General features: G+C 49.2%; 1 protein-coding gene across 1 annotated transcript in view; it reads right to left on the minus strand.

Moving 5' to 3' along the window:
* frmd5a (FERM domain containing 5a) overlaps window positions 1-24,959 on the minus strand; it is a 352,980-nt gene that overhangs the window by 126,206 nt on the left and 201,815 nt on the right. Inside the window, 1 exon segment of the mRNA XM_072470394.1 lies at window positions 12,104-12,208. Coding sequence (XP_072326495.1) covers window positions 12,104-12,208 — 105 coding nt within the window.

The following is a 24,959-nucleotide window of genomic DNA, read 5'->3' on the forward strand; positions in this document are numbered from 1 at the left end:
ACTCTAAATTTATTTTTAAAAACTCATCTGCCTTATTCGTCAGACTCCTTGCATTAAAATAAATACCATCCAATCTTGCCAAACTCCCTTGTGATTTAATCGGCCTATAACTTCTATGCCTTCCTGATTTACTTGGCATCTCCTCTAATTTTGACTTTGCAATCTCCCCCCTGCTGAACGTTCTCTCAGGATCCTCCCCCCCACCCCCTGCCAAGTTAGCCAACGGCACAGCAAACCTCCCTGCAAGAATGCCATTCCCATTTCCATTCAGGTGCAACCCGTCCGCCTTGCACAGGTCCCGCCGTCTCCCAAAACGGTCCCAATGTCCTAGAAATCGAAAGCCCTCCCTCCTGCACCATCTCTCCTGCCACACATTCATCTGGACTAACCTCTTATTTCTATATTCACTGGCACGTTGCCCCATTAATGGTAACAACAGGATATTTACCAGATTTTTAACAATTTTTTGAAAAAGGAGAGGTTTCTTAAACTGCCGTGGCTGGATTTGGACTCAATTTCTACCAGTCTTGGGATTACTACATTATCTGCATGACCACCACACCCAGAATTACATGCTGGATCTGACGTGGAACATTTAGAAACTTGCGTACGTTCCCCACGCTCCAGCACGACATTCCTTTATGTCAATATAATTTACAGAAGGAGACCATTCAGCCCATCATGCTGATGCTCGCTCTCTGAAATAGTTATGCAACGAGTCCCACTAACACCCGACCCCCCAGTCTTTCCCCATAACCTTGCAAATTTCTTCCCTCAAGAACTTCTCCAATCTTTCTTTGGATGTTATTGTTGAATCTGCTTCCACCCAGTCAACACATTCCCGATCACAATTACTCACTGTGTGAAAGAATTCTCATCACCCCAGTGTTCGTTTTGGGAATTATCGCAAACCCGTGACCTCTAGTCGCTGACCCTCCAACCTTTGAGGCTGTTTCTCCCTTTTCACCCCTCATGATTTTCAACACCTTTATTAAATCCCCTCTTAAGCTCCTTTGCTGAACGGAGAATGATCCCAGTTTCCCTAACCTCTTCACACAACTACATGAGAATGACAAGCCTCTCTTCTCTTTAAATACCAAATAATGTTCATGCAGTTAACACTGCCACCCCCGAGCAGGCTCGGCGCCGTGCTAGGCCCCTCCACAGAGGGACGGTGTGCCGCATTGCAAACAGGGATGTAGTTTGCACAATTAACCAGGAACAAGCAACTGAACTGAATGGCTGGATCAGATACTCTCTCTGCTGTGAAGTCTGCTCTGTCAAATGTTATTAAAACTCAGTCATCTCTGTGTTGGGCTCTGAGGACCGAGCCACTCAGTCGCTGCTATTTGGTTCTCTAAACTCATCCTACACTGGCCCCATGAATCACATCCCAAACCTCTCCAAAGTGACGTTCACCAACAGATTATCTAATTTAAATACATATGTTGCCATGGCATCTATTACAGCTTAATACTCCTTTTTTTTTAACAAGGAACTTAAAACCCTACCGCCTGCTTTCAAATTTCAAACGTCTTAATGTGTAATCCCACAAATGCATTAAAACGCCTTCCACATCATCCGAAGACTCCCACAGGCAGCAAGAATAGAAACGAACTTGAGAAATGAGATGATAATTTATTAAACTGGAAGACATCTGTCGGCAGTTCTCAGGCAAGGCGATAGTTCCCATCCTCTCAATGCACCATGTAATGTGTTTTCTCTCCTGTACTATTCTGCGAAACCAAATCCCTCAGAGTGTGAGAGGTGCTGTCAGATTTAACAGCCAGGGAAACGGAATTAATTCTCCTCTCACACACAGCAGCGCACTGAGTTAATTCTGGCCCAGGGACCGCTGGAAAAATTCAAGGCGGTTCGTGCTGTCCTGACGTTATCGGGGTGTTAAAAAAAATGCAGCAATTGGTAGCAAGGGAGTGGGGAGGGGGTGATACAACGTGAGTTCCATTCCATAAATCACTGGCCAATTTGTCTTGTTTGCAACCAAAAAAAATTGACAAGAGCGTTTGCATTGTGCACCAGATTTACACCATCAATAAAAAAACATTCTCCAGGTGTGGTCTGATCAATGCGCTATATAATTGTAATAAGACCTTAGTTACTCTTTGTCATAATATACATCAGTACATTATGGTGCAATCACACACACACACTGATGGACATGCAGTAGGACCAACCAGCATACATAACACCGCAGCCAATCACCAGTGAGAGCACAAGCACTATAAAGACAGGGGACAGGAGAGTTCCCGCTCATTCTAGCAGCAGCCAGCTGTGTGTGATTGTGTGTGTGATTGCACCATGATATGCTGATGTGGATATCATGACATCCCCCCTTTCACAAGGATATGTGCCTACATGCTAATAAATAGAAATGTGTACTGAGTGCATCTGAGTATTTGTGTGCAATATTTACAACATGTACATGAGGCTAAACTATATACAGAGGAAGGTGTCAGGTGCAGCAGAGCAACAAGGTTGTACCAATAACAGAACAAATGCAATCAGCAAACAATGAGAGAAAACGTCTGGAACAATGAACAACAAGAAAAGGAACTCGTGAACAGTACTGTAAAACAATTCAGTGAGTCCAATGTGCTAACAGGCTCATAAGTCAAGTCTCTCAGGTGAGCGACGAATTCGGGTTGACCGCATCAAGGGTGGGTCAGGATCCACCGGCTGAGGAATGGGCCTGGCCACGGGCGAGAGAGGATGAGGCAGAGTGGCAGGAAGCTCAACAAAGTCGACATCAGGGACAACAGAAGGGTGTGGCACCAGTGCATGATCTCGTAGCGAGCGCGGAGCCAGACGAAGGGCCCGCCGATTACGGTGACGAATGGAGCCATCAGGCATGCGAACCAGGAACGAGCGGAGAGCCACGCGGCGGAGAACCTCAGCGGTTGCTGACCAGCCACCCTCCGGTAGGTGTATGCGGACGTTGTCTCCAGGCACCAGGGCAGGAAGATCAGTTGCCCGAGCGTCATGTGCCACCTTCTGCTGAGCACACTGCTGTCGCATCCTTTGCAGTACTGGAGCATGGTCGGGTTTAGGAACATGAATGGACGGCACAGTGGTCCTGAGGGCGCGACCCATCAACAGCTGGGCTGGTGAGAGGCCCGTGGACAGTGGGGCCGAGCGATAGGCCAGCAGGGCTAAACAGAAGTCAGATCCGGCATCAGCAGCCTTGCAGAGGAGCCGCTTCACGATGTGGACGCCCTTTTCCGCCTTGCCATTCGACTGAGGATGCAAGGGACTGGACGTCACTTGTGTGAAGTTGTATGAAGTGGCAAAGGAAGACCATTCTTGGCTCGCAAAGCAAGGCCCGTTGTCAGACATGGCAGTAAGCGGAATTCCATGGCGAGCAAAGGTTTCTTTGCATGCCCGGATGACAGCTGATGATGTCGTGTCGTGCAGGCGTATGACCTCCGGATAACTTGAGAAGTAGTCAATCAGAATGATGTAGTCCCTGCCGAGCGCATGAAAGAGGTCCACGCCCACCTTCGCCCAGGGGACGTGACCAACTCATGGGGATGAAGTGTCTCAGGGGGTTGCGCCGGCTGAAACCTTTGGCAGGTGGGGCAGTTAAGCACCATGTTGGCGATGTCGTCGCTGATGCCCGGCCAGTACACAGCCTCTCGGGCCCTCCGCCTGCGCTTCTCAACTCCGAGATGGCCTTCGTGCAGTTGTTCGAGGACAAGCCGGTGCATGCTGTGTGGGGTCACAATCCGGTCCAACTTCAAGAGGACACCATCAATGACGGCCAAGTCGTCCCGGATATTGTAAAATTGTGGGCACTGCCCCTTGAGCCACCCTTCTGTCATGTGGCGCATTACCCGCTGTAGAAGGGGGTCAGCCGCAGTCTCATGGCGAATGTGGGCCAGACGGGCTTCAGTGGCCGGCAGATTGGCCGATGTGAAGGCTACCTGTGCGTCGACCTGACAAACGAACCCATCCAAGTCGCGCGGTCCGCCCTGGACAGAGCATCTGCGATGATGAGGTCCTTCCCCGGGGTGTATACAAGTTGGAAGTCGTACCTCCGGAGCTTGAGCAGAATGCGCTGGAGGCGAGGGGTCATATCGTTGAGGTCCTTCTGAATGATGCCGACCAGGGGGCGATGGTCGGTCTCCACAGTGAACTGCGGAAGACCATACACATAATCGTGGAATTTGTCGATGCCGGTCAACAGGCCTAGGCACTCCTTCTCAATCTGCACATAGCGCTGTTCTGTGGGGGTCATGGCCCGCGAAGCATAGGCGACCGGGGCCCATGATGCGGTGTTGTCCAGTTGCAGGAGTACCGCCCCAATGCCGGACTGGCTGGCGTCAGTTGAGATCTTTGTTTCCCGTGTGGTATCGAAAAACACCAGTACCAGGGCGGTGGTGTGCTTGACCTTGAGCTCCTCCCATTCACTCTGCTGTGCGGGCAGCCACTGGAATTCCGTTGAATTTTTGACCAGGTGGCGAAGAGCAGTTGTGTGCGAAGCAAGGTTAGGAATGAACTTCCCCAGGAAGTTGACCATCCCGAGAAAGCGCAGCACTGCCTTCTTGTCTGCCGGCTGCGGCATGGCTGTGATGGCTGCCACTTTGTCGGCATCCGGCCGCACCCCTGACCGGGAGATGTGGTCCCCCAAAAACTTTAGCTCAGTCTGGCCAAAAGAACACTTGGCTCGGTTGAGGCGTAGGCCCTGATCTCGTATCCGTGCAAAGACACGCTGGAGACGACTGATGTGCTCCTGTGGTGTAGTGGACCAGATGATAACGTTGTCTACATAGACGCGTACCCCTTCGATGCCCTCCATCATCTGTTCCATGATGCGATGGAACACCTCGGAGGCAGAAATGATGCCGAATGGCATCCTATTGTAGCAGTATCTGTCAAATGGAGTGTTGAAAGTGCACAGTTTCCTGCTGGACTGATCCAGTTGAATCTGCCAAAAACCCTTTGAGGCATCAAGCTTGGTGAATATTTTTGCCCGAGCCATTTCGCTCGTGATTTCTTCTCGTTTGGGTATGGGGTAGTGTTCCCTCATAATGTTGTTATTCAAATCTTTTGGGTCGATACCGATCCGGAGCTCGCCGGAGGGCTTCTTGACGCACACCATGGAGCTGACCCTTGGCATTGGCTCCGTGAACCGGGAAAGCACTCCTTGGTCCTGTAGGTCCCGCAGCTGCTGCTTGAGGCGGTCCTTGAGTGGTGCTGGGACCCTACGAGGTGCGTGAATGACCGGGGTGGCGTCCGGTTTGAGCCGTATTCTGTACGTGTAGGGCAGTGTACCCATGCCCTCGAAAACCTCCTGGTTGTGCGCGAGGAGTGAGTGGAGCTGCGCCCTAAAGTCTGCATCCGGGAAGTCGGACGTGCCTTCTGGACACAGAGTGTGTACCCGCCGTGGAGAGGAGGAGGGCGATCTTCCTGGTGTCCGATGCATTCTCCCTGTCTGTGGTTTCTAGGAAGAGCCGGAAGCGTTGTTTAAACAGCTTCCAGTTCACGCCGAGATTTCCAGCGATTTGGAGCGGCTGCGGCGGGCTGATGGTGTCCATGGAGCAGGATGGCGGATTTCTGAAAGGGTGAAGGTAGGTCTCACAGTCGCTGGTTAGCTTCCACTACTGGAATCATGTCGTGTTGGGTGTTGCCTGGACTCGGCAATGGCTACACCACAACATTCACTAAAACATCTGGTCAACCTTTTCAGTCAAACAAGTGCACATCTGGAACACGTCTTAAATAAATGTGTTTACCACGATGCTGCAGAGTGTGATTCAGCCACCACATTGCGGCCACCGCAGAGCGGGACACAACGGGTGAATCCCGCGTGAACTCCAAATGAGGCTCTGCGCCGGGCACCAGGCCGATTGCTAGCCACCCGTGTCATGTGAGAGTACCTTTAAGAAATGGGTGTTTAAGAAATGTACCTTTATTATTTTCCTTGTTATGTACATTGTTAATTTTGTTGTTGTTACAATGCCAAAGAAATACCTCAATAAAATGTTTATTAAAACAAAAAAGAAATGTACCTTTAAGAAACAGGTGTTTATCAGTGATGTCAGAGTGTGGGTGGAGCTGGGCTGTCTGTCAGCTTTTTACTTTCGTTTTAGGCTGTTTGCTGCAGGGTGTGTTTTAGTTTCGTTTTCAGAGCTGGATAGCTGCAGTCACAGCCAGAAGGGGTATTAGTCTCTCTCTCTGTAATCTAAAGACTGTAAATCGATCCTTTAGTGATTTAAAACTAATAACTGCTCTCAGTAGTGACTTTAACCTGATGTGCTTCTCTTAAAAGCTCTTTTTTAAGTCTTATGGATGTTAAACGGACAGCTTAAGGATTACTTAGTGTTGTATTCTTTGGGGGTTGTATTTCAATTAATGGTTGCTAAGATGTTCACTGTATGTTTTAAAAAGGTTAACTTGAGTTCAGAGAATTAAAAAAATACTTTTCCATTTCTGCTGACCCACACCTGTAGAGTGGGCCGTGTGCTCCCCATACCACAATCTATTAAAAGTTGTGGGTCAGGTGAACTCCATGATACACTTTGGGATTCTCTAAACCCTGGCCCCTAACACCCGACTCGCTCCGCCCGGTGTGATCGGGGCCTCACTGGGCGTGATCCAGATAATTAGATTTAAATGAGTCATTTGGCTCATTTAAATACCCGGAGACCACTTTCACCCAGTGTCCACGAGTAAACGGTCGCGCCCGTGTGCCTCAACCGGGCGCCATTGAGCACTGGTTTTTACAAACGTGGACCAAGCGTTATGGCACCTCGGGTGAGGGGGGGGGGGGGAGTGTGTTCGCAGAACATTAGAGACCCCCAGGTGGTCTGGGACAGGGCAGGGTGGTACGCTGGCACGGGCACTGACACTCGGGTGCCTTGGGCCTGCCAACCTGGCAACCTGACAGTGCGGCCAGGGTGGCAGTGCCAAGGTGCCGGGTGACAGGTTGGCACTTCCAGGGGTCGGGCCAGAGTGGGGGGGGGGGGGCCTGGCACATTACAGCGGGGTGAGGGGGGGTTTCCATGGGCCACGAGAAGGTTGAGGGGGGGGGTGAAAGGGGAGGGTCCAGAAAGCAAGGGGAGCCTGAAAAGGGGGGAGGAGGGGCGTGTAGAGATCGGGGCAGCTTTCAAAATGGCTCCCCCCCCCGGCCCGGTCTGCGAGGAGCTGGTCCTCCTGGTGAGCGCGACTCCACAAGTGCTGAAAATCAACCAAAGCGTGACCTCGGTGGTGAGAGATTCACCGAGGTCCCAATAATAGGGGGATGATTCTCGGCGCTGCAGCAATTTGGAACCCAGCGAGCTCTCCGCCATGTTTAAATTAGCATGGTGAAGGGGAGATACTTTCACACCGGGCCCCGCTTCAAGTACCAGGGGAGACCAGCAGGGATTCTCTGCCAGTGGGAGCACCTGGGCTCCAGAATGGAGAATCCTGGCTTCGGTATCTCTCTCCACAGACGCTGCCGGACCTGCTGAGTTTATAATCTTTCTTTTATAATAATCTTTTTTGTCACAAGTAGGCTGCAATGAAGTTACTGTCATCGATGACAGCATGATTTCTTTCACAGCCACCATTACTAAATGGGCTTTCTGCAGCCATATTCATAACTCTGATATTCATGTTTTCACACATATTCCTAAACTCATCATTAGCAAATTCTCCCCCATTGTCCGTAAGGAATTTTGCCGTGGACCCATTCCTGTCCCTATCCATTTTTCGACGATTTGATCCAGAATTACTCTCTTTTCTTTACTTCGTACAATCGTTGATTGACTAAATCTTGTTGCTAAATCTACAAAATGCAAAATAAATATATTATTTGCTTTATCCCAGATCTTAAGGTCCATTACCACAATGTCGTTAAAATCCCTGGCCAAAGGTAGGGTTACTATCGGTCGTGCTGGTGTCCTTCTGTACTTCCTATAAACTTCACAGCAGTCACTAACCTGTTCTATCAGTTTAGTATAGTCGTCATCCCTTACCCCTGCACCCTTTAATAAATGTTTTCAGCCTCCGAGGAGACGGGTGTGCAAATTGCCTATGCAGTTTTAATACCACAAGCTTTTTATCAGCTAAAGTCCCATTTTCAACTGCCATTAACACATCCTTAACCACTCTACTTGAAATATTATTTGTCAGTAATGGAATACAATAGCGTCCCGACTGTGTAAATTGTAAGTCCACCGTCTTTCCAAAAACTGTTGCCTTATCCTGTTCCATATCCAGTTTCATGTGTGCTTTCTTCATCGACGGTCTGCTCAGAAGCAAATGTATCTCACTTGATACAACATCCGTGCTAATGATTCACTCCGGCAATATTGCAAGGGATCGCCACTCTTTTCAGCGACTTCAGAGTATAATCCCCCAAACCTGAAACTTGTGGAACTTTCAAATTCCTTAACCTTGTTACGATTTTCAGCATTCAAAGAGTCCAGGTAACATTTTAACCAGTCAATTCCACACACACTAGATGTGCAGCCACTGTCCAATACAGCACAGTTGAAGGATTCTGTAAAACTGCTTGTCAATAGGACAATGCCTCCTTTCTGGTCACTATCTTTTTCCTCTTCTGACTCTTCCGTGTCATGTGTCGCTTCAAACACTCTATCGTAACGAGTTGGACAGTTGAAAGCATAATGGTATTGAGAGTCACATCGAAAACATCGATTTATCATGCCCCGTGCATTTCTGGGGTTCATCTTCCGATTGTAGGTTCTAACTGGGTTTCTGTCTTCATAATTTCCTTGTCTCGGTCTCCTTCTATAGTCTTGAGCCCTGTTCGTAGCTATACGATTTCGCCATCCTGTTAGTAGTGTATCTTCCATATTCTGCCTTATTGCAGGCTGACCTATTTGGGTCATCAGAGCCATCGGAATCAAATGTTTCCCCAGAAACTTTTGTAAAGCTTTTGTCATCTGTTCGAATAAGGTATCCTTATCAGTAAACTGAACTCCTGTCAAAACCAGGAGCCTATCCATGTTGCTCACTCTAGCACAGTCAAGTAATTTAAAGGCCAACACAAACTGTGGAAATTTTAGGTTGTGTTTCTGCAGCCTTTTATATAGTCTGCCAAATTCCAGTATATAGTCTTCCATGGAGATATCCTCCATTTTCCAGAACTTATCAAAATCCGACCATGCTTCATACGCACTTAACAAGTCATCTTTCTTATAAATCTTATCCATATAATGTAATAAAGTCTCCAGACCTTCTTCTGAGTCTAACTCTTCCAATTCCAGCTCAGAAAGCACTTTGTTTCGGATTTTACTGCCATATGGTAGAGAAAGAGCCAATGCCATACCTTGTTTTCTCTTTCCCAAAGCAGTTACCTTAGTCCACATAACTACTGCACTTCTCCATTGGTCGTACGATTCCCTTTCAGAAAATAAGGGAGGATAGTCATATCCAGCCATCTTTATCCTCGGTTCATATATCCCTTTTTTTTTTCTTTTCTCACTCACTCCTTGGTTTGATCTGGAAAAGTTGTATCTTTCAACCCTTCACATTTACACAGCAACTATCCTCTGCTACCAATTGTTAGACGTTTTAGTTGCTGTGATATGAAGAGTCTAACGTTCTGTTCCTTTTTCACAAACACACATTTATTTCATTCCAACAGCCTTTGCACAAAACTCTCACTATACATCACCTGACAGAGGCCACCTGAAGCCCCTTTACATATCAGTGTCAATTAATGGATACTTAACATAAATGAGACAACTAATTGCAATGTCTCTTAACCCATTACTTAACAACCAACACTGACATCTCTCTCTCACCTTGATGAATATTGAATCAGCCACAAAGTGGTTAAAAACAGAGCATTCAGATTAAACATTCAAAGAGTTAAAAGTTGTACTTGCAGAGTTGCAGCATGCCTGCAGGATCCCGTAACACCGTAATGTCTGATAGAAGCTTTCACTCAGCTCCCTCCAACTGTTTGGAAGAATTGGTTCTGATTGAAGACTCTCCAATATGGTAACATAGGGACTTTAACATTTGTTGATTAGGTCCTTGTCAGAGATCGAGATCTAATGAGTAGCTTCTGAATCGTTATGTTTTGAGAGAAGGGGCATGTGAAGGTAGTACTGTAGTGTTGCATGCCGGAGTGCCAACATGTTCTGCCACATTGCACCAAGACGCCAGCTCATGCCTCCCAACTTCTCGCCCATTGAGTTCTCAATTTCAGATGGCAAGTCATAGAAGAGATCCCAAGTGGGTGAGGGGGTGGGTACATCATTATGCAGAGAGGGATGGGGGTAAAATCAGGTTACCAACCCTCAGCAGTCAATAGATCTGGAGTGGCAGTGGAGGGTGCTGGTTACTGGAGGGCAATTACAACAAAAGCAAAAAAATGAGTTGTGTCTCTACTTTGCAAACATCGGAGTGGAAAATACACGATTACAGTTTGTCCGTCATACCAGCAAATCAATGGCTCGTGTTTTGAAGAAATCGTTTATCTTTTTGGATTTAAAGATAATCCAATTCATACATTTCTATTCCCTGTTCATGCTCCAAGCACACCACATTGCCAACTCAAAGCTCCATGAATACGTTCTGGAAGCCTCAAAGATTGACATGAAGATGGAACACAGAACATCAGATTTTATAGCACAGACAGCAACATAGAACATGGCAATAATCGAACATTGTTATTAGATATAACAGACCAGAGTTTACTGGAAGGAAGCAATTTTTGGCAAGGAAGCGATGGCTCGTGAATCACCCCAGGTTGCTGGACAATTTACATTAGCTTCACACTTTCCTTTGTCATATATTTCCCAAGGCTGCAGCATTGTCATTGAACAGAGACTAGAAATTAACAGTGCGAGGACCTTAGAACAATGCGCTAATTGTTAATGATTGTCAATCAACCCCTCTTGCCCAGAAAGCGAACAGTTACAACTGTGGAGATTCCCTCCTTTAGGCAGTGAATTGTTTTAGGAGATTTTTGTAAATGTCAATTTCTTTCTTTCTTTTCCACAACCTCCCTTCTTTCTCTCTCTTTTAATCCAATCTTCCTTTCCCGATCTTTACTTATGCCAGATCCCCTGTGGCCTTCAGCTCACAATCCTGCAGCTTTGAGGGAAAAGCCATTTTTCCCACCCAAGCAGGTCTAACCGGCCTGGGACGCCTCTCTCCAGTAAATTCTGACCCAATAGCATGATTATTCCCGTTGAAGTCACAGCCTGCTTTCCCGCTCTACACACACTTCATTTCAGAACAAGTCTCATTGAGAACAATTGGTGCCTGTGCAATATAGGGAGAACAGGCTGCCTCTCCGTGCGTGGGCTGGGCTGGCTTCTCCATACACCATCACCTCTTCCACTCTGACTTTTTTGAGTGCTCATTAACACTGCCGGTGATTTAATTGAGGTGTTTAAAATGATGATAAAAGGTTGATAGGGTAGCTGGAAAGAGGAACAATTCCCTCTGGGGGGAGGGGTTGCAAAACAAGAGGTCGTAACCTTCAAATTCGAGGCAGGCCATTGAGGAATGAGGTCAGGAAGCGTTTTTTCATAAAAAGGGTAGCTGGAATCTGGAAATCTCTGCCAAGGCATCAATTGAAAATTTAAAAACCATGATTTTTTTTTTAAAGTTTAGATTACCCAATTATTTTTTCCAATTAAGGGGCAATTTAGCGTGGCCAATCCACCTACCCTGCACATTTTTGGGTTGTGGGGGCGAAACCCACGCAGACACGGGGAGAATGTGCAAACTCCACACGGACAGTGACCCAGAGCCGGGATCAAACCTGGGACCTCAGCGCCGTGAGGCAGCAGTGCTAACCACTGCGCCACCGTGCTGCCCTAAAAACCGTGATTGACAGACTTTTCTTAGACAAGGTTTGTACAAGGAGTTAAGATGAATTACAGAACAATCAGCAAGGGCTGAAAGGTCTCATTCTTGTGGAAGAGTACAATATTCTTCTGGCTGTGAGGGGCAAGGTGAAGAATTACTGCTGATAACAGCGCCACGACGTGGCTATTCTTCGGCAAATTGTGCTCCAGGCGTATAACAGGGGAAGAGTTCCTGTGGAGAAAGCCAAGGCCCCACCTACAGTCTGCTCATACATTACTGCCCAACGGTATCTCCCAGAACCTACCCGCTGCTTGTCAGGATCCACAAACCTGATTCCAAAGTAGTCCTTTTCTAGCAGGTTCATGTGATGGCAGAGGAGGTCTATGAGATAGAGGCCTTTAGCATCCCGCTGTGAAAGAAACAAGAACGAGTTCAACAGGCCTGTCATTCATGTTGAATTTATTAGTGCAGAAGCTTCGCTTTTCAATTTGGGCCATTGTACATAATTCTGTTTTTCTTTTTCTATTCTGTCCTGGGATGTGGGCATCGGGGGCAAGACCAGCATTTATTGCCCATCCCTGATTGCCCTCGAGCTGGGTGGCATTTTAAGAGTCAACCACATTGCTGTGGGTCTGAAGTCACGTGTAGGCCAGACCGGGTAAAGGCGGCAGATTTCCTTCCCTAAAGGACATTCATGAACCAGATGGGTTTTTACAACAATCAACGATGGTTTCATTAGACTTTTAATTCCAGATACTTCATTGAGTTTAAATGCCATCACCTGCCATGGTGGGATTCGAAGCCGGGCATTATCTTGGGTCTCTGGATTATTCGTCCAGCGGCAATACCACTACGCCACTGCCTCCCCCTTTCACACCAAGATCTGCTCGGTGGGGGAGCTGGAGAGAAGGTATCGAACACTGATAATGACACTGTCTCCAATATGTTACTTTATCCACTGCAGTTAATCAGTGAGAGGTGCTATGGGAGAAAGACATCTAAAAACAAAAATCAGAAAGACCATGGGGCAGTTGGAGATACGAGATGACAGGCTGGGAGTGACAGGGTTCCAAAGCAGTAGGTTGAACCACGATTATTGAATATCTCGAGGGTTTCATTACCATCAACATGAGTAACATGCTCAACGTGATGACCACACAAACTCAAAACGTTGCATTAGATTTGACTCTGAAACAAAACACTGCACCCAATTTACGTCATCTTTCCATGATCAGGAACGGCAACAGGATTAGAAATTGGAGATGCCAAATCATCCGCGTGGCCACAAATGAGATCTGACTGGCAAACCAAAGAGGGAGGAAGGCAAGCAAACCAATGGAAATTCGGGATCTGGGTTTGATAAATGCTGTAAGCAATTCTGCTCAAACTGACATTTGCTGGTGCAAAGGTTGCCTGACCTTCCCTGCACAAGTAAACTGTGCTGCTGATGAACATTTGTTCTGTTGGTTCAATCCTAGGCCCATGGCCATTTGGCGAATGCCTGCGACACACACGCAGCTACAAGCTGAAGGTAATAACAGGTGGCCGAGCTCAAGGGGAAGCAAGAGAGCCACAAGAATGTGCCCAGTGTTCGCTCCCTCCCTCACGTCAGGGATGCTCGATGAAGCAAGGACTCCTGACATCTATCAGCCACTACCATGGTCACCTTTTGAGCAAAAACTATCAACGTGGATTTCAGAAGAAGGAAAGCTGCAAACTTATCGCAACTCCCAGCAAAAGGAGATTTTAAAATCTTTATTGTGAAGATTGGTAGATTGAAGCTGGTTTTCTGTGTATTCACAGAATAACTTGTATTTCTATAGCATTATTGACCAGAATCAAAATGTCCCAAAGTGCTTCAAAAGAGTGTTATAAAACAAAACCTAATATTGAGTCACACAAAGAGATATTAGTGATGGCTCACCAAAGCTTGGTTGAAGGGGTAGGTTTTAAGGAGTTCTTAAAGAAGGGGAGGAGGAGAGGTTTACGGAGGGAATTCCAGCGATTAGGGCCTTTGTAATCAACGGCACATCCGCTAACGGTGGAACAATGGGCAGCACGGTAGCATTGTGGATAGCACAATTGCTTCACAGCGCCAGGGTCCCAGGTTCGATTCCGGCTTGGGTCACTGTCTGTGCGGAGTCTGCACATCCTCCCCGTGTGTGCGTGGGTTTCCTCCGGGTGCTCCGGTTTCCTCCCACAGTCCAAAGATGTGCAGGTTAGGTGGATTGGCCATGATAAATTGCCCTTAGTGTCCAAAATTTCCCTTAGTGTTGGTGGGGTTACTGGGTTATGGGGATAGGGTGGAGGTGTTGACCTTGGGTAGGGTGCTCTTTCCAAGAGCCGGTGCAGACTCGATGAGCCGAATGGCCTCCTTCTGCACTGTAAATTCTATGATAATAAGATACAAAACTGCACTGATTATAACAATCTTCGTGGAAGATTCCATAGTTGTTTTACTAATTTGGAGAGAGATGCTGGCCTCTAATGGGAATGCCAACAAATATATTTGAATAAGAAGAGATCTTGGTAACCTGTATTGTTTGTTTGATGGGCCGAATGGCCTCCTTCTGCGCCATTAACAATTCTGTGATGCGTACATAACAAGGATTGCATTTGAACAGAGAATGCAATAAAATGTGCCAAAGCCTTTCACATCACCAAATAAAGTTTGAAACCAGAGTCACATAAGGAGATATTTGGATGGGTCAAAGAGCTTGGTTTGATGTACTTATGGATTGAAGCTAAGTTATGAGTGTTTCCCTTGTGATTGGTACAAGTCCATCAATTTAAATTCTGCCCACATTTCACATATACCTTCACGGTTCAGGATCACTGGCAGGGACATCACACAGAGTGATATTAACCCATACCCACTAATGGATTAATGCAGTGTTGTTTACTATGTTAGCCTAGAACATGAATTGGGGATCCAGATGTGGGTAATTGCAAAATTAACTAGGAGATAACAAATTATTAATAGACATTATCGTTGGTATTATGATCTCAATATTCCTTTTTACACAGCGGCTGTACATGAACCTTAACCTTTTGGTACACTGTTTCTAGGTGAGGAGATGATAAACAGGAGTCCAAGTGTTTTTGGAATACCACAAGGCTGGTTGTCACTGGAATCAGAAGGTCGTGGGTTCAAGTCTCGCCCCAGAGGCTGGAGCACAAATCCAGGCTGACCTACCCAGTGCAGTATTGAGTGAGTGCTGCACTGTCAGAGGGTCAGTACTGAGGGAGTGCCGCACTGTCAGAGGGTCAGTACTGAGGGAGTGAGAACAGGTGGAGGGTTTTCGGGGTGGCACAGGGCAGGGATACGAAAGTTGGGGGATCTGTTTGTGGATGGGAAGTTTGCGAGCTTGGGTGAGCTGGAGGAGAAGTACGGGCTCCCCCCGGGGAACACCTTCAGGTACTTACAGGTAAGGGCGTTTGCCAGATGGCAGGTGGTGGAATTCCGGCGGATACTGCCACACACAGTACAGGACAGGGTGCTCTCGGGGGGGTGGGTGGGAGTGGTGAAAATCTCGGAAACTTACCAGGTGATGCAGGAAGGACGAGGAGGCCTCGGTGGTGGAGTTGAAAGGTAAGTGGGAGGAGGAGTTGGGAGAGGAGATCGAAGAGGGGACGTGGGCAGATGCCCTAGGGAGGGTGAATTCTTCCTCTTCGTGCGCGAGGCTCAGCCTCATACAGTTTAAGGTGCTGCACAGGGCATACATGACTGGGACAAGGATGAGCCGGTTCTTTGGGGGTGAGGACAGGTGTGTTAGGTGCTCAGAGAGCCCAGCAAATCACAACCATATGTTCTGGGCATGCCCAGCGCTGGAGGAATTTTGGAAGGGCGTAGCGAGGACGGTGTCGAGGGTGGTAGGATCCAGGGTCAAGCCAGGCTGGGAGCTCGCAATATTTGGGGTGGCAGAGGAGCCGGGGGTGCAGGAGGCGAAAGAGGCCGGAATTCTGGCCTTTGCGTTCCTGGTAACCCGGCGAAGGATTCTCCTTCAGTGGAAAGATGCGAGGCCCCCAAGCGTGGAATCCTGGATCAGCGATATGGCAGGGTTCATTAAATTGGAGAGGGTGAAATTCGCCTTGAGAGGATCGGTACAAGGGTTCTTCAGGCGGTGGCAACCGTTCTTAGACTTTCTGGCAGAACGATAGACATTGGTCAATGGCAGCAGCAGCTCGGGGGTGGGGCGGGGGGGGGGGGTTACTTTATTGTTGTTTATGTTATTTACACTGCAAGGTCTGAGGGGGTGTATACACCTGTTGTGTTAAGTCGGGGTGTTAATGTTATTTACTATTTATGTACAGCGGGGGAGAGGTTTGGGGGGGTTGCTTTTTTACATTGTGTTTTGTACTTAACCCTGTTGGGTTCTTTTTTCTTTCTCATTTTGTTCTTGATATTTTATGAAAACCTTTAATAAAATTTTTTTTTTTTTTAAAGTACTGAGGGAGTGCTGCACTGTCAGAGGGTCAGTACTGAGGGAGCGCTGCACTGTCTGAGGGTCAGTACTGAGGGAGTGCTGCACTGTCAGAGGGTCAGTACTGAGGGAGTGCTGCACTGTCAGAGGGTCAGTACTGAGGGAGTGCTGCACTGTCAGGGGTCAGTACTGAGGGAGTGCCGCACTGTCAGAGGGTCAGTACTGAGGGAGAGCTGCACTGTCAGGGGGTCTGTACTGAGGGAGTGCTGCACTGTCAGAGGGTCAGTACTGAGGGAGAGCTGCACTGTCAGAGGGTCAGTACTGAGGGAGTGCTGCACTGTCAGAGGGTCAGTACTGAGGGAGTGCTGCACTGTCAGAGGGTCAGTACTGAGGGAGAGCTGCACTGTCAGGGGGTCTGAACTGAGGGAGTGCTGCACTGTCAGAGGGTCAGTACTGAGGGAGTGCTGCACCGTCAGAGGGTCAGTACTGAGGGAGAGCTGCACTGTCAGGGGGTCTGTACTGAGGGAGTGCTGCACTGTCAGAGGGTCAGTACTGAGGGAGAGCTGCACTGTCAGAGGGTCAGTACTGAGGGAGTGCTGCACTGTCAGAGGGTCCGTACTGAGGGAGTGCCGCACTGTCAGAGGGTCAGTACTGAGGGAGAGCAGCACTGTCAGGGGGTCTGAACTGAGGGAGTGCTGCACTGTCAGAGGGTCAGTACTGAGGGAGTGCTGCACCGTCAGAGGGTCAGTACTGAGGGAGCGCTGCACTGTCAGAGGGTCAGTACTGAGGGAGTGCTGCACTGTCAGAGGGTCAGTACTGAGGGAGTGCTGCACTTTCAGACGGTCAGTACTGAGGGAGTGCTGCACTGTCAGAGGGTCAGTACTGAAGGTGTGCTGCACTGTCAGAGGGTCAGTACGGAGGGAGAGCTGCACTGTCAGAGGGTCAGTACTGAGGGAGTGCTGCACTGTCAGAGGGTCAGTACTGAGGGAGTGCCACACTGTCAGAGGGTCAGTACTGAGGGAGCGCTGCACTGTCAGAGGGTCAGTACTGAGGGAGTGCCGCACTGTCAGTGGGTCAGTACTGAGGGAGTGCTGCACTGTCAGAGGGTCAGCACTGAGGGAGTGCCGCTCTGTCAGAGGGTCAGTACTGAGGGAGTGCTGCACTGTCAGAGGGTCAGTACTGAGGGAGTGTCGCACTGTCAGAGGATCAGTACTGAGGGAGTGCCGCACTGTCAGAGGGTCAGTACTGAGGGAGCACTGCACTGTCAGAGGGTCAGTACTGAGGGAGAGCCGCACTGTCAGAGGGTCAGTACTGAGGGAGCGCTGCACTGTCAGAGGGTCAGTACTGAGGGAGCGCCGCACTGTCAGAGGGTCAGTACTGAGGGAGTGCTGCACTGTCAGAGGGTCAGTACTGAGGGAGAGCTGCACTGTCAGGGGGTCTGTACTGAGGGAGTGCTGCACTGTCAGAGGGTCAGTACTGAGGGAGAGCTGCACTGTCAGAGGGTCAGTACTGAGGGAGTGCCGCACTGTCAGAGGGTCAGTACTGAGGGAGTGCCGCACTGTCAGAGGGTCAGTACTGAGGCAGTGCTGCACTGTCAGAGGGTCAGTACTGAGGGAGTGCCGCACTGTCAGAGGGTCAGTACTGAGGGAGTGCCGCACTGTCAGAGGGTCAGTACTGAGGGAGTGCTGCACTGTCAGAGGGTCAGTACTGAGGGAGTGCCGCACTGTCAGAGGGTCAGTACTGAGGGAGTGCCGCACTGTCAGAGGGTCAGTACTGAGGCAGTGCTGCACTGTCAGAGGGTCAGTACTGAGGGAGTGCCGCACTGTCAGAGGGTCAGTACTGAGGGAGTGCCGCACTGTCAGAGGGTCAGTACTGAGGGAGTGCTGCACTGTCAGAGGGTCAGTACTGAGGGAGTGCCGCACTGTCAGAGGGTCAGTACTGAGGGAGTGCTGCACTGTCAGAGGGTCAATACTGAGTGAGTGCTGCACTGTCAGAGGGTCAGTGCTGAGGGAGTGCCGCACTGTCAGAGGGTCAGTACTGAGGGAGTGCTGCACTGTCAGAGGGTCAGTACTGAGAGAGTGCTGCACTGTCAGGGGGTCAGTACTGAGGGAGTGCCGCACTGTCAGAGGGTCAGTACTGAGAGAGTGCTGCACTGCCAGAGGGTCAGTACTGAGGGAGTGCTGCACTGTCAGAGGGTCAGTACTGAGGGAGTGCCGCACTGTCAGAGGGTCAGTACTGAGGGAGTGCCGCACTGTCAGAGGATCAGTACTGAGGGAGTGCCGCACTGTGTTTCATACATTGGGCTGGATTTTCCGATCCTGTGGCTATGTCCGCAGGATCCGACTGGTCTTACGACCAGAAAGTCGGTGCCACCCCTGCACCGCTCCTCATTCTGGTGGGGGGCTGGCAGCCGTGCGGTGTAAAGCCTCCCCGGCTTTACCTGCGAATACAGTCGCAGAATGGCCAGGTCTGTGGCCGCGCGTGCGCACAGCGACGGCCGACGGTGGCCACGCCATGCAACATGGTGCCGGCCGTGCGAGGAGCAGACCTGCCAAAAACTGCCCCCCTGTAACCAGCCTCGCCACCCCCAGACCAACCCGACCAGTGCCCCCAGCTCCCGACGAAGGCTCCCCTGCCAGCAGAACGGCTGCCGTGCGAGGTCCCTGAACGGTGTGAGCACATGTGGCCCACGCCGTCAGGGCTTCGGCCCATCGGAGGTGGAGCATCGGGGGAGGGCCTCAAGTGACATTACAGGCAATCGGTCAATTCAGCCCCATGAGGTCCTATCTGCGACTCTGGTGGAGCCGATACATAAAATATCGCTACTCTGAAGAGTCGGGGATTTCCCTCCCAGTGTCCTGGGTGAATATTTATCCTTCAATCAACGCCAGTGAAACAAATGATCTTGCCACGATGACATTGCTGTTTGTGTTGGATTTGTGTGTGCAGATTGGTGGCTGCATTTTGGGAATTGCAACAGTGACGGTACACTTCAAAAAATTCTTCACTGGTTGGAAAGTGTTTTGGGATGTGCTGACACTGTGCATTGGGCAGGTTCATTAACAGGTGTCGAAATATCTCCGATTATATAGAAGATACACAAATTCTAATGCAACAAATGCTTAAACTGATGTGGAGAATGTGAGTCATGTTTCATTGCGGTTAATGCTCCGCACCTTCCTTCGACAGGCCACTTGTTCTTTCGTCAATGACCCAGGCGGTAAATTGGATTTGATTCTGTCCACAGCTGGAATGACAAGCTCACACTGGAATGAAGGATCAGCTGTCGGTGCTGTACTGACTTTCAGCTTGTCCCTGCGATTTATGGCACACACTCTACACGGCGGCAGCGCTCCAGGTGAAGACAAATAACCTTCAGCCAATCCTCCCATTTGCTCGCTGCAGAAAAGAAAACGTTCGCAGCGCTCGAGGGTTTTAACACAGAAACACACACTTCAGAAAACGTAACGGTGGAGGCTGGGGGGGGGGGGGGGGGTTATAAAGGGGCGGAGCAGCCCCCCCCCCCCCCCCCCCAGGCCGATCTGGGCGTGCCATGATTTTAACCTGAAATCCTGAAGCAATGGGATCTTACTTTGAATTTACGAGGCTGCTATCAGGAGCTGCCCAGAATCCTGAATTGGGAAGGGGTGTGGGGTAAATGACTGCTTCTCCGCCCCCCCCCGCACCCCAGGCCAGAGCTGCTCCTTGGATAGAGGAAGGGCAGAAAGGGGGGGGCTCGCTAGCACAGTGGTTAGCACAGGTGCTGCGCAGCTACAGGGTCCCAGGTTCGATTCCCGGCTTGGGTCACTGTCTGTGCGGAGTTTGCACGTTCTCCCCATGTCTGCGTGGGTTTCCTCCCACAATCCAAAAATGTGCAGGTTAAGTGGATTGGCCATGTTAAATTGCCCCTTAGTGTCCAATAAGGTTGGGCTGGTTTGGGTGGGGATATGGGGATAGGGTGGTGGTGTGGGCTTAGGTAGGGTGCTCTTTCCAAGGGCTGGTGCAGACTTGATGGGCCAAATGGCCTGCTTCTGCACTGTAAATTCTATAACTCTATGTAAGGTTTGACCTTTACTTTTAGCTTTCTCACGGGTCGAGAAGGTGCAGGTGCTGGGGTATGTCCTAACCCCCCCAAACCCCCCACCAACGGGCAATCCTCACCGCCTCCCCTATTGCAGATTCCACCCTGTTCCTCACTTTCCTGACCATTCCCGCTGGACCCCAGCTGCAATCATCTGGCCACAAATCCCTGGTTACCAAGCCCGCCAGCCCCAGAGATCAGAAGTGGATGGGGAGGGATGACACAAGTGGGGGTGGGAGTGAGGGTGACGGTAGGGGTGGGGTGTGAGGTTGCGGAACAGCCTCATTTTATTAGTCTGAGGACACAAGGTGAATTCCAGCTCTCCCTGGATACAACTTCAGGTAAGTATTGTTTTTATTCGTTCATTGGATGGGGGCATCCCGAGCTAGGCCGGCATTTATTGTCCATGCCTAATTGCCTTTCAGAAGGAGGTGGTGAGCCGCTTTCTTGAACCGCTGCAGTCCATCAGGTGTAGGTACACCCACTCTGCAGTTAGGGAGAGAGTTCCAGGATTTTGACCCAGCGACAGTGAAGGAACGGCCGATATATTTCCAAGTCAGGATAGTGAGGGGCATACAGGGGGCCTTCCAGGCGGCAGTAGTCCTCATGCTAAACAGTAATGTTGTTGCAGTAGTCCCATCAAATATCTCCCATTTGGCCATAGGATAATAATAATCTTTATTGTCACAAGTAGGCTTACATTAACACTGCAATGAAGTTACTGTGAAAAGCCCCTAGTCGCCACATTACATTGTTCTGCATTACAAGCCAGCTGTTTAGCCCACTGTGCTAAACCAGCCCCGTTCCGCCGGGTACACAGAAGGAGAATTCAGAATGTCCAATTCACCTAACAAGCACGTCTTTCAGGACTTGTGGGAGGAAACCGGAGCGCCCGGGGGAAACCCACGCAGACACGGGGAGAACATGCAGACTCCGCACAGACAGTGACCCAAGCCGGAAATCGAACCCGGGTCCCTGGCGCTGTGAAGCAACAGTGCTAACCACTGTGCTATCCTGCCACCCACTTCCTGAGGTTAATGGTGCTGGACCCTCACGACAACCCAGTCCCACTGCAGGAGCCCCGATACCATCACAAGGCAGCTTCCTTATCACATAAAGGACCTCATGTCAATTTCTGACATGGGAACTTCACACTGATATATTCTCCTTTCCCAATATAGTGGTTCTGGCAAGAACTACGTGCTACCGTATTGGACGTTTCGTAGGCTGATTAGCATCTGAAAATGTACGTCGCCAGCCCAGACTTCATAGACCCAGTTCTCAGCATAACAATAATCCAAACTGAGAACATGAGATGAAGGAAAGGTCGTCAAGAAAGTACAACCAAATTCTGCAATTTCCTGAGATGCAAATTCATTTTAAACCTTAATGTTGATTGAAGAATCCGACAGGTTAACACGTCGGAGACAATCAACCCAACACAATTTGTGGAAAGTGATGCGTGGCCTCTCTCTCTAACGAATGAGTTATTGATGTCCCATGCGTACTTTGAACAGACCTCATTTGAATCAATTAGTATCATCGCAGCGTAACACACACGGTGCGGTCTCTGTATTTTGGCTCAAATGCTACACTCACATTACCTTTGTGCAATGAATGAACTGTGCGGGTCTCAAATTCTTGTTCAGGTTTTAGCATTTGCTGTGACCCTCTGTGAATCTGCACATTGCAATAACCCACATTTAAACAGCACCTTTAATGTTGCCTCCCCGAGGCACTTTACAAGAACATGCTCAAACAAAATATGTCACCAAGCCACAGGGGAAGATATGAGGATAAGTGACCAAAAACGCAGTAAAACAGATGGGTTTTCAGGAGCGTCTTTTAAAAAAATAAATTTAGAGTATCCAATTATTTTTTCCCCCAGTTAAGGGGCAATTTCCCGGAATCTGGTACATCATAATTGAAGGGTCTTTTGTTTCTCTGCCTCTGTGATAGTTCAGGCAGTGTCCTATTGGGCCCCCCTCCACCAACACCCCGACTCCCGGCCTTGGGTTTTCAGGAGCGAAAGAGATGTGGAGAAACAGGTAGGTTTAGGGAGGGGATATCAGAGGATTCAGCCTCGATCGCTGAAGGCAAGGCCACCAATTGAAATTGGCGTTGCTCAAGAGGCCGGACTCAGAGGAGCGGAGGTATTTCACACAGAGACAGGGATGAGAGAAGCCACGGAGGGAGTTGAAAGCAAGGATGAAAGTTTGAAAATGGAGGCACTGCTGGAGCAGGAGCCGATGTGGGTCACCATGCCCATGGGGTGACGGGTGCACGAGTCTTGGTGCCAGTTAGAATACAGGCAGCAGAGTTTTGCATCAGCTCAAGTTTTGGAGGATGGAAGATGTGAGGTTGGCCTGGGCAACAGTGAAATAACCAAGTGTCGAGATAACAAAGGCAGCCGAGGATTTGGAACAGGGGCAGAGAGGAGATGTGATAGAGAGAGAGATGGAAGAAGTGAGTTTCACCCACCCCTCACTCCCTGGGCCCCCGTCTCTGATCCATCATCCTTCAAACCCTCATCCTTTATTCCACATGAATCTCTGCTCCTCAATTGGGGAACCATGCCACAGGGGATAAACCAGCTTCTCACAGAAAAAACAGCAGTTGATTAAAATTCTTGAAGTTGCCAGTCCAGTGCAATCTCTGCTGGTGCAATTAGATCCGAATTAATAACTATTAAAAGCTGATTTAATTGAGTGCAATAAAGACAGGGACGGACATATTCCCAAAATGTACAATTGATCCCCCTCAATGGGGGTTCAATCGCCCAGACATTCAACTGTGAACCAATCAGGAAAATCCATCACAAGACCTTCTGTCCTGGTGATTAAGCAAACCCGATTCAACTGAAATCTCAGGATGTTTGTCAATAATTTAAGTTACAGGATCCTTGTTTCTTCGGCCAACTGAATAAAGGAGGATGGAAACTTGGGGGCTTTGTGGTTGGTGGCAAGTCACAATGATAGTCCATGGGGTCCACTGCGCTAAACAAAACTCGATAGTCTGTTGCAACAGGTTGTCAATGAGAGTCATGGTTAAGGCACAGAAGAGGTTAATCGGCCCACAACCCCATGCCAGCTACTCTTGTTGGCTTGTCCCATTGCCGCTCGTTCCGTGAAGCAAAGGAAAATGTGCATCAAGCTATTTCTGTGAGTTTTTCTGTGAGTTTCAATACTGTCCATCAATTTATCATTTTCTCAAATGGTAAAAGAGCACTTTTTGAAATAACATTACAGGCAAAGGCTTTGCTTTGTTGCTCGATCCTGGTGAGCACTCTCCATGGTCAACAGTCGATGGTTCTTTCTGCCGCATGAACCTGGGACTTGTGTGTATGGTCCAGGGTGCGACTTGGGTACAGCACTGAGGGAGTGCAGCACTGCCTATGGCTGTCCTCCTTCAGATCGGCGGTTAAAATGAGGTCTGATGCAATTACTGTGGAGAATGTTAAAGACCTCGCACTGCATCTGAAGGAGAGCCTGGTTCACACTTTTCTTTCAACTCGCACCACCAGAAACAGATTATATGGGGCGCGATTTAACTGGAGATGCAGGAACGAGCAAGACTTGCCGGGTGCTTCCCGACGACCAGTCCGGGGAGACCGTGACCGCATTTTCAGCAGTCTGATGTACTGCTCAATGACCGCCCGGGGGGGCGTGTGCCTCGTTATGTTGGGTCTTCACACCGGTCATCGGCCTCCGTACTGGCATCATTAGCCAAATCCTCAGCGGGCAGCCCTTATTCCCAAGAGCCGGGTGCAACATGGCCGTTAGATTGCGCCCATGGTGCTGTTTGTGGGTGTAGCCATCTGGGATGGCCACTTCCCGATTACAAAATGGACACTTGGCAAAGATTGAAGGGAAAATGGACAATACTGCGAAAGCAAGCAGGTGCAGGGTTTGTCTGCATATTGGAGCCGCAGCTCCCAGACAAGACCAAAACTGCAAAGCCATTACCATACTAATGAGCCATCTCCGGGGACAAAAAAGTAACATTTGAGTAACCGATACTAAGGCAGACACCCCGGCGCCAGAGGAGACCGAAACAAAGCAGGCCAATGGCCACCTAGGACACGCCCAGCCATCAGGGCACCCACCCCTTTATTGGATGAAATCGATAGGTACGATTGAGAAACAGCCCAATTAATCGGGGCCAAGTTCAAGGCCCACCCAAAAGCGCGTGAAGCCCCCTTTGGGTATAAGAAGGATCCCCCAAGAGAGAATCGTTCTCTTGGCTCCGGCTCTCACCGAGGAGAGACCTGCCCAAAAGCTGCACCAGAAACAAGTAAGTCCAAGGTCAACGCTCGCTACCAGACAGATGACCTTAGCTGTTCCCCTCTACCAGTTCCACCCAGCAGCCTCAGATTCAAACAACGGCCATTGTTCCTCTGACTGAGTAGGCGCCCGAAGCTAAGTATAGGCTTTACCAGTAGTGATAGTTTAGTATGCAGTGTTTGTGCATGAGTATATTTAACTGTGTGTGTAAATAAATAAGCATTTGACTTTGAACTAACTAACTGGCGTATCGAGTCTCTGATCAGTATTCGGTTTGAACCTTGTGGCGGTATCGAGAGATACCTGGTGACTCTCGAGCAAAACCTAATTAGACTTAAGGAAGGCGATCATATTGCCCGCCATCTTCAGAGC

The sequence above is a fragment of the Scyliorhinus torazame genome, chromosome 12 (assembly GCF_047496885.1).
Source record: "Scyliorhinus torazame isolate Kashiwa2021f chromosome 12, sScyTor2.1, whole genome shotgun sequence".
In the NCBI taxonomy this organism is placed as follows: Eukaryota; Metazoa; Chordata; class Chondrichthyes; order Carcharhiniformes; family Scyliorhinidae; genus Scyliorhinus; species Scyliorhinus torazame.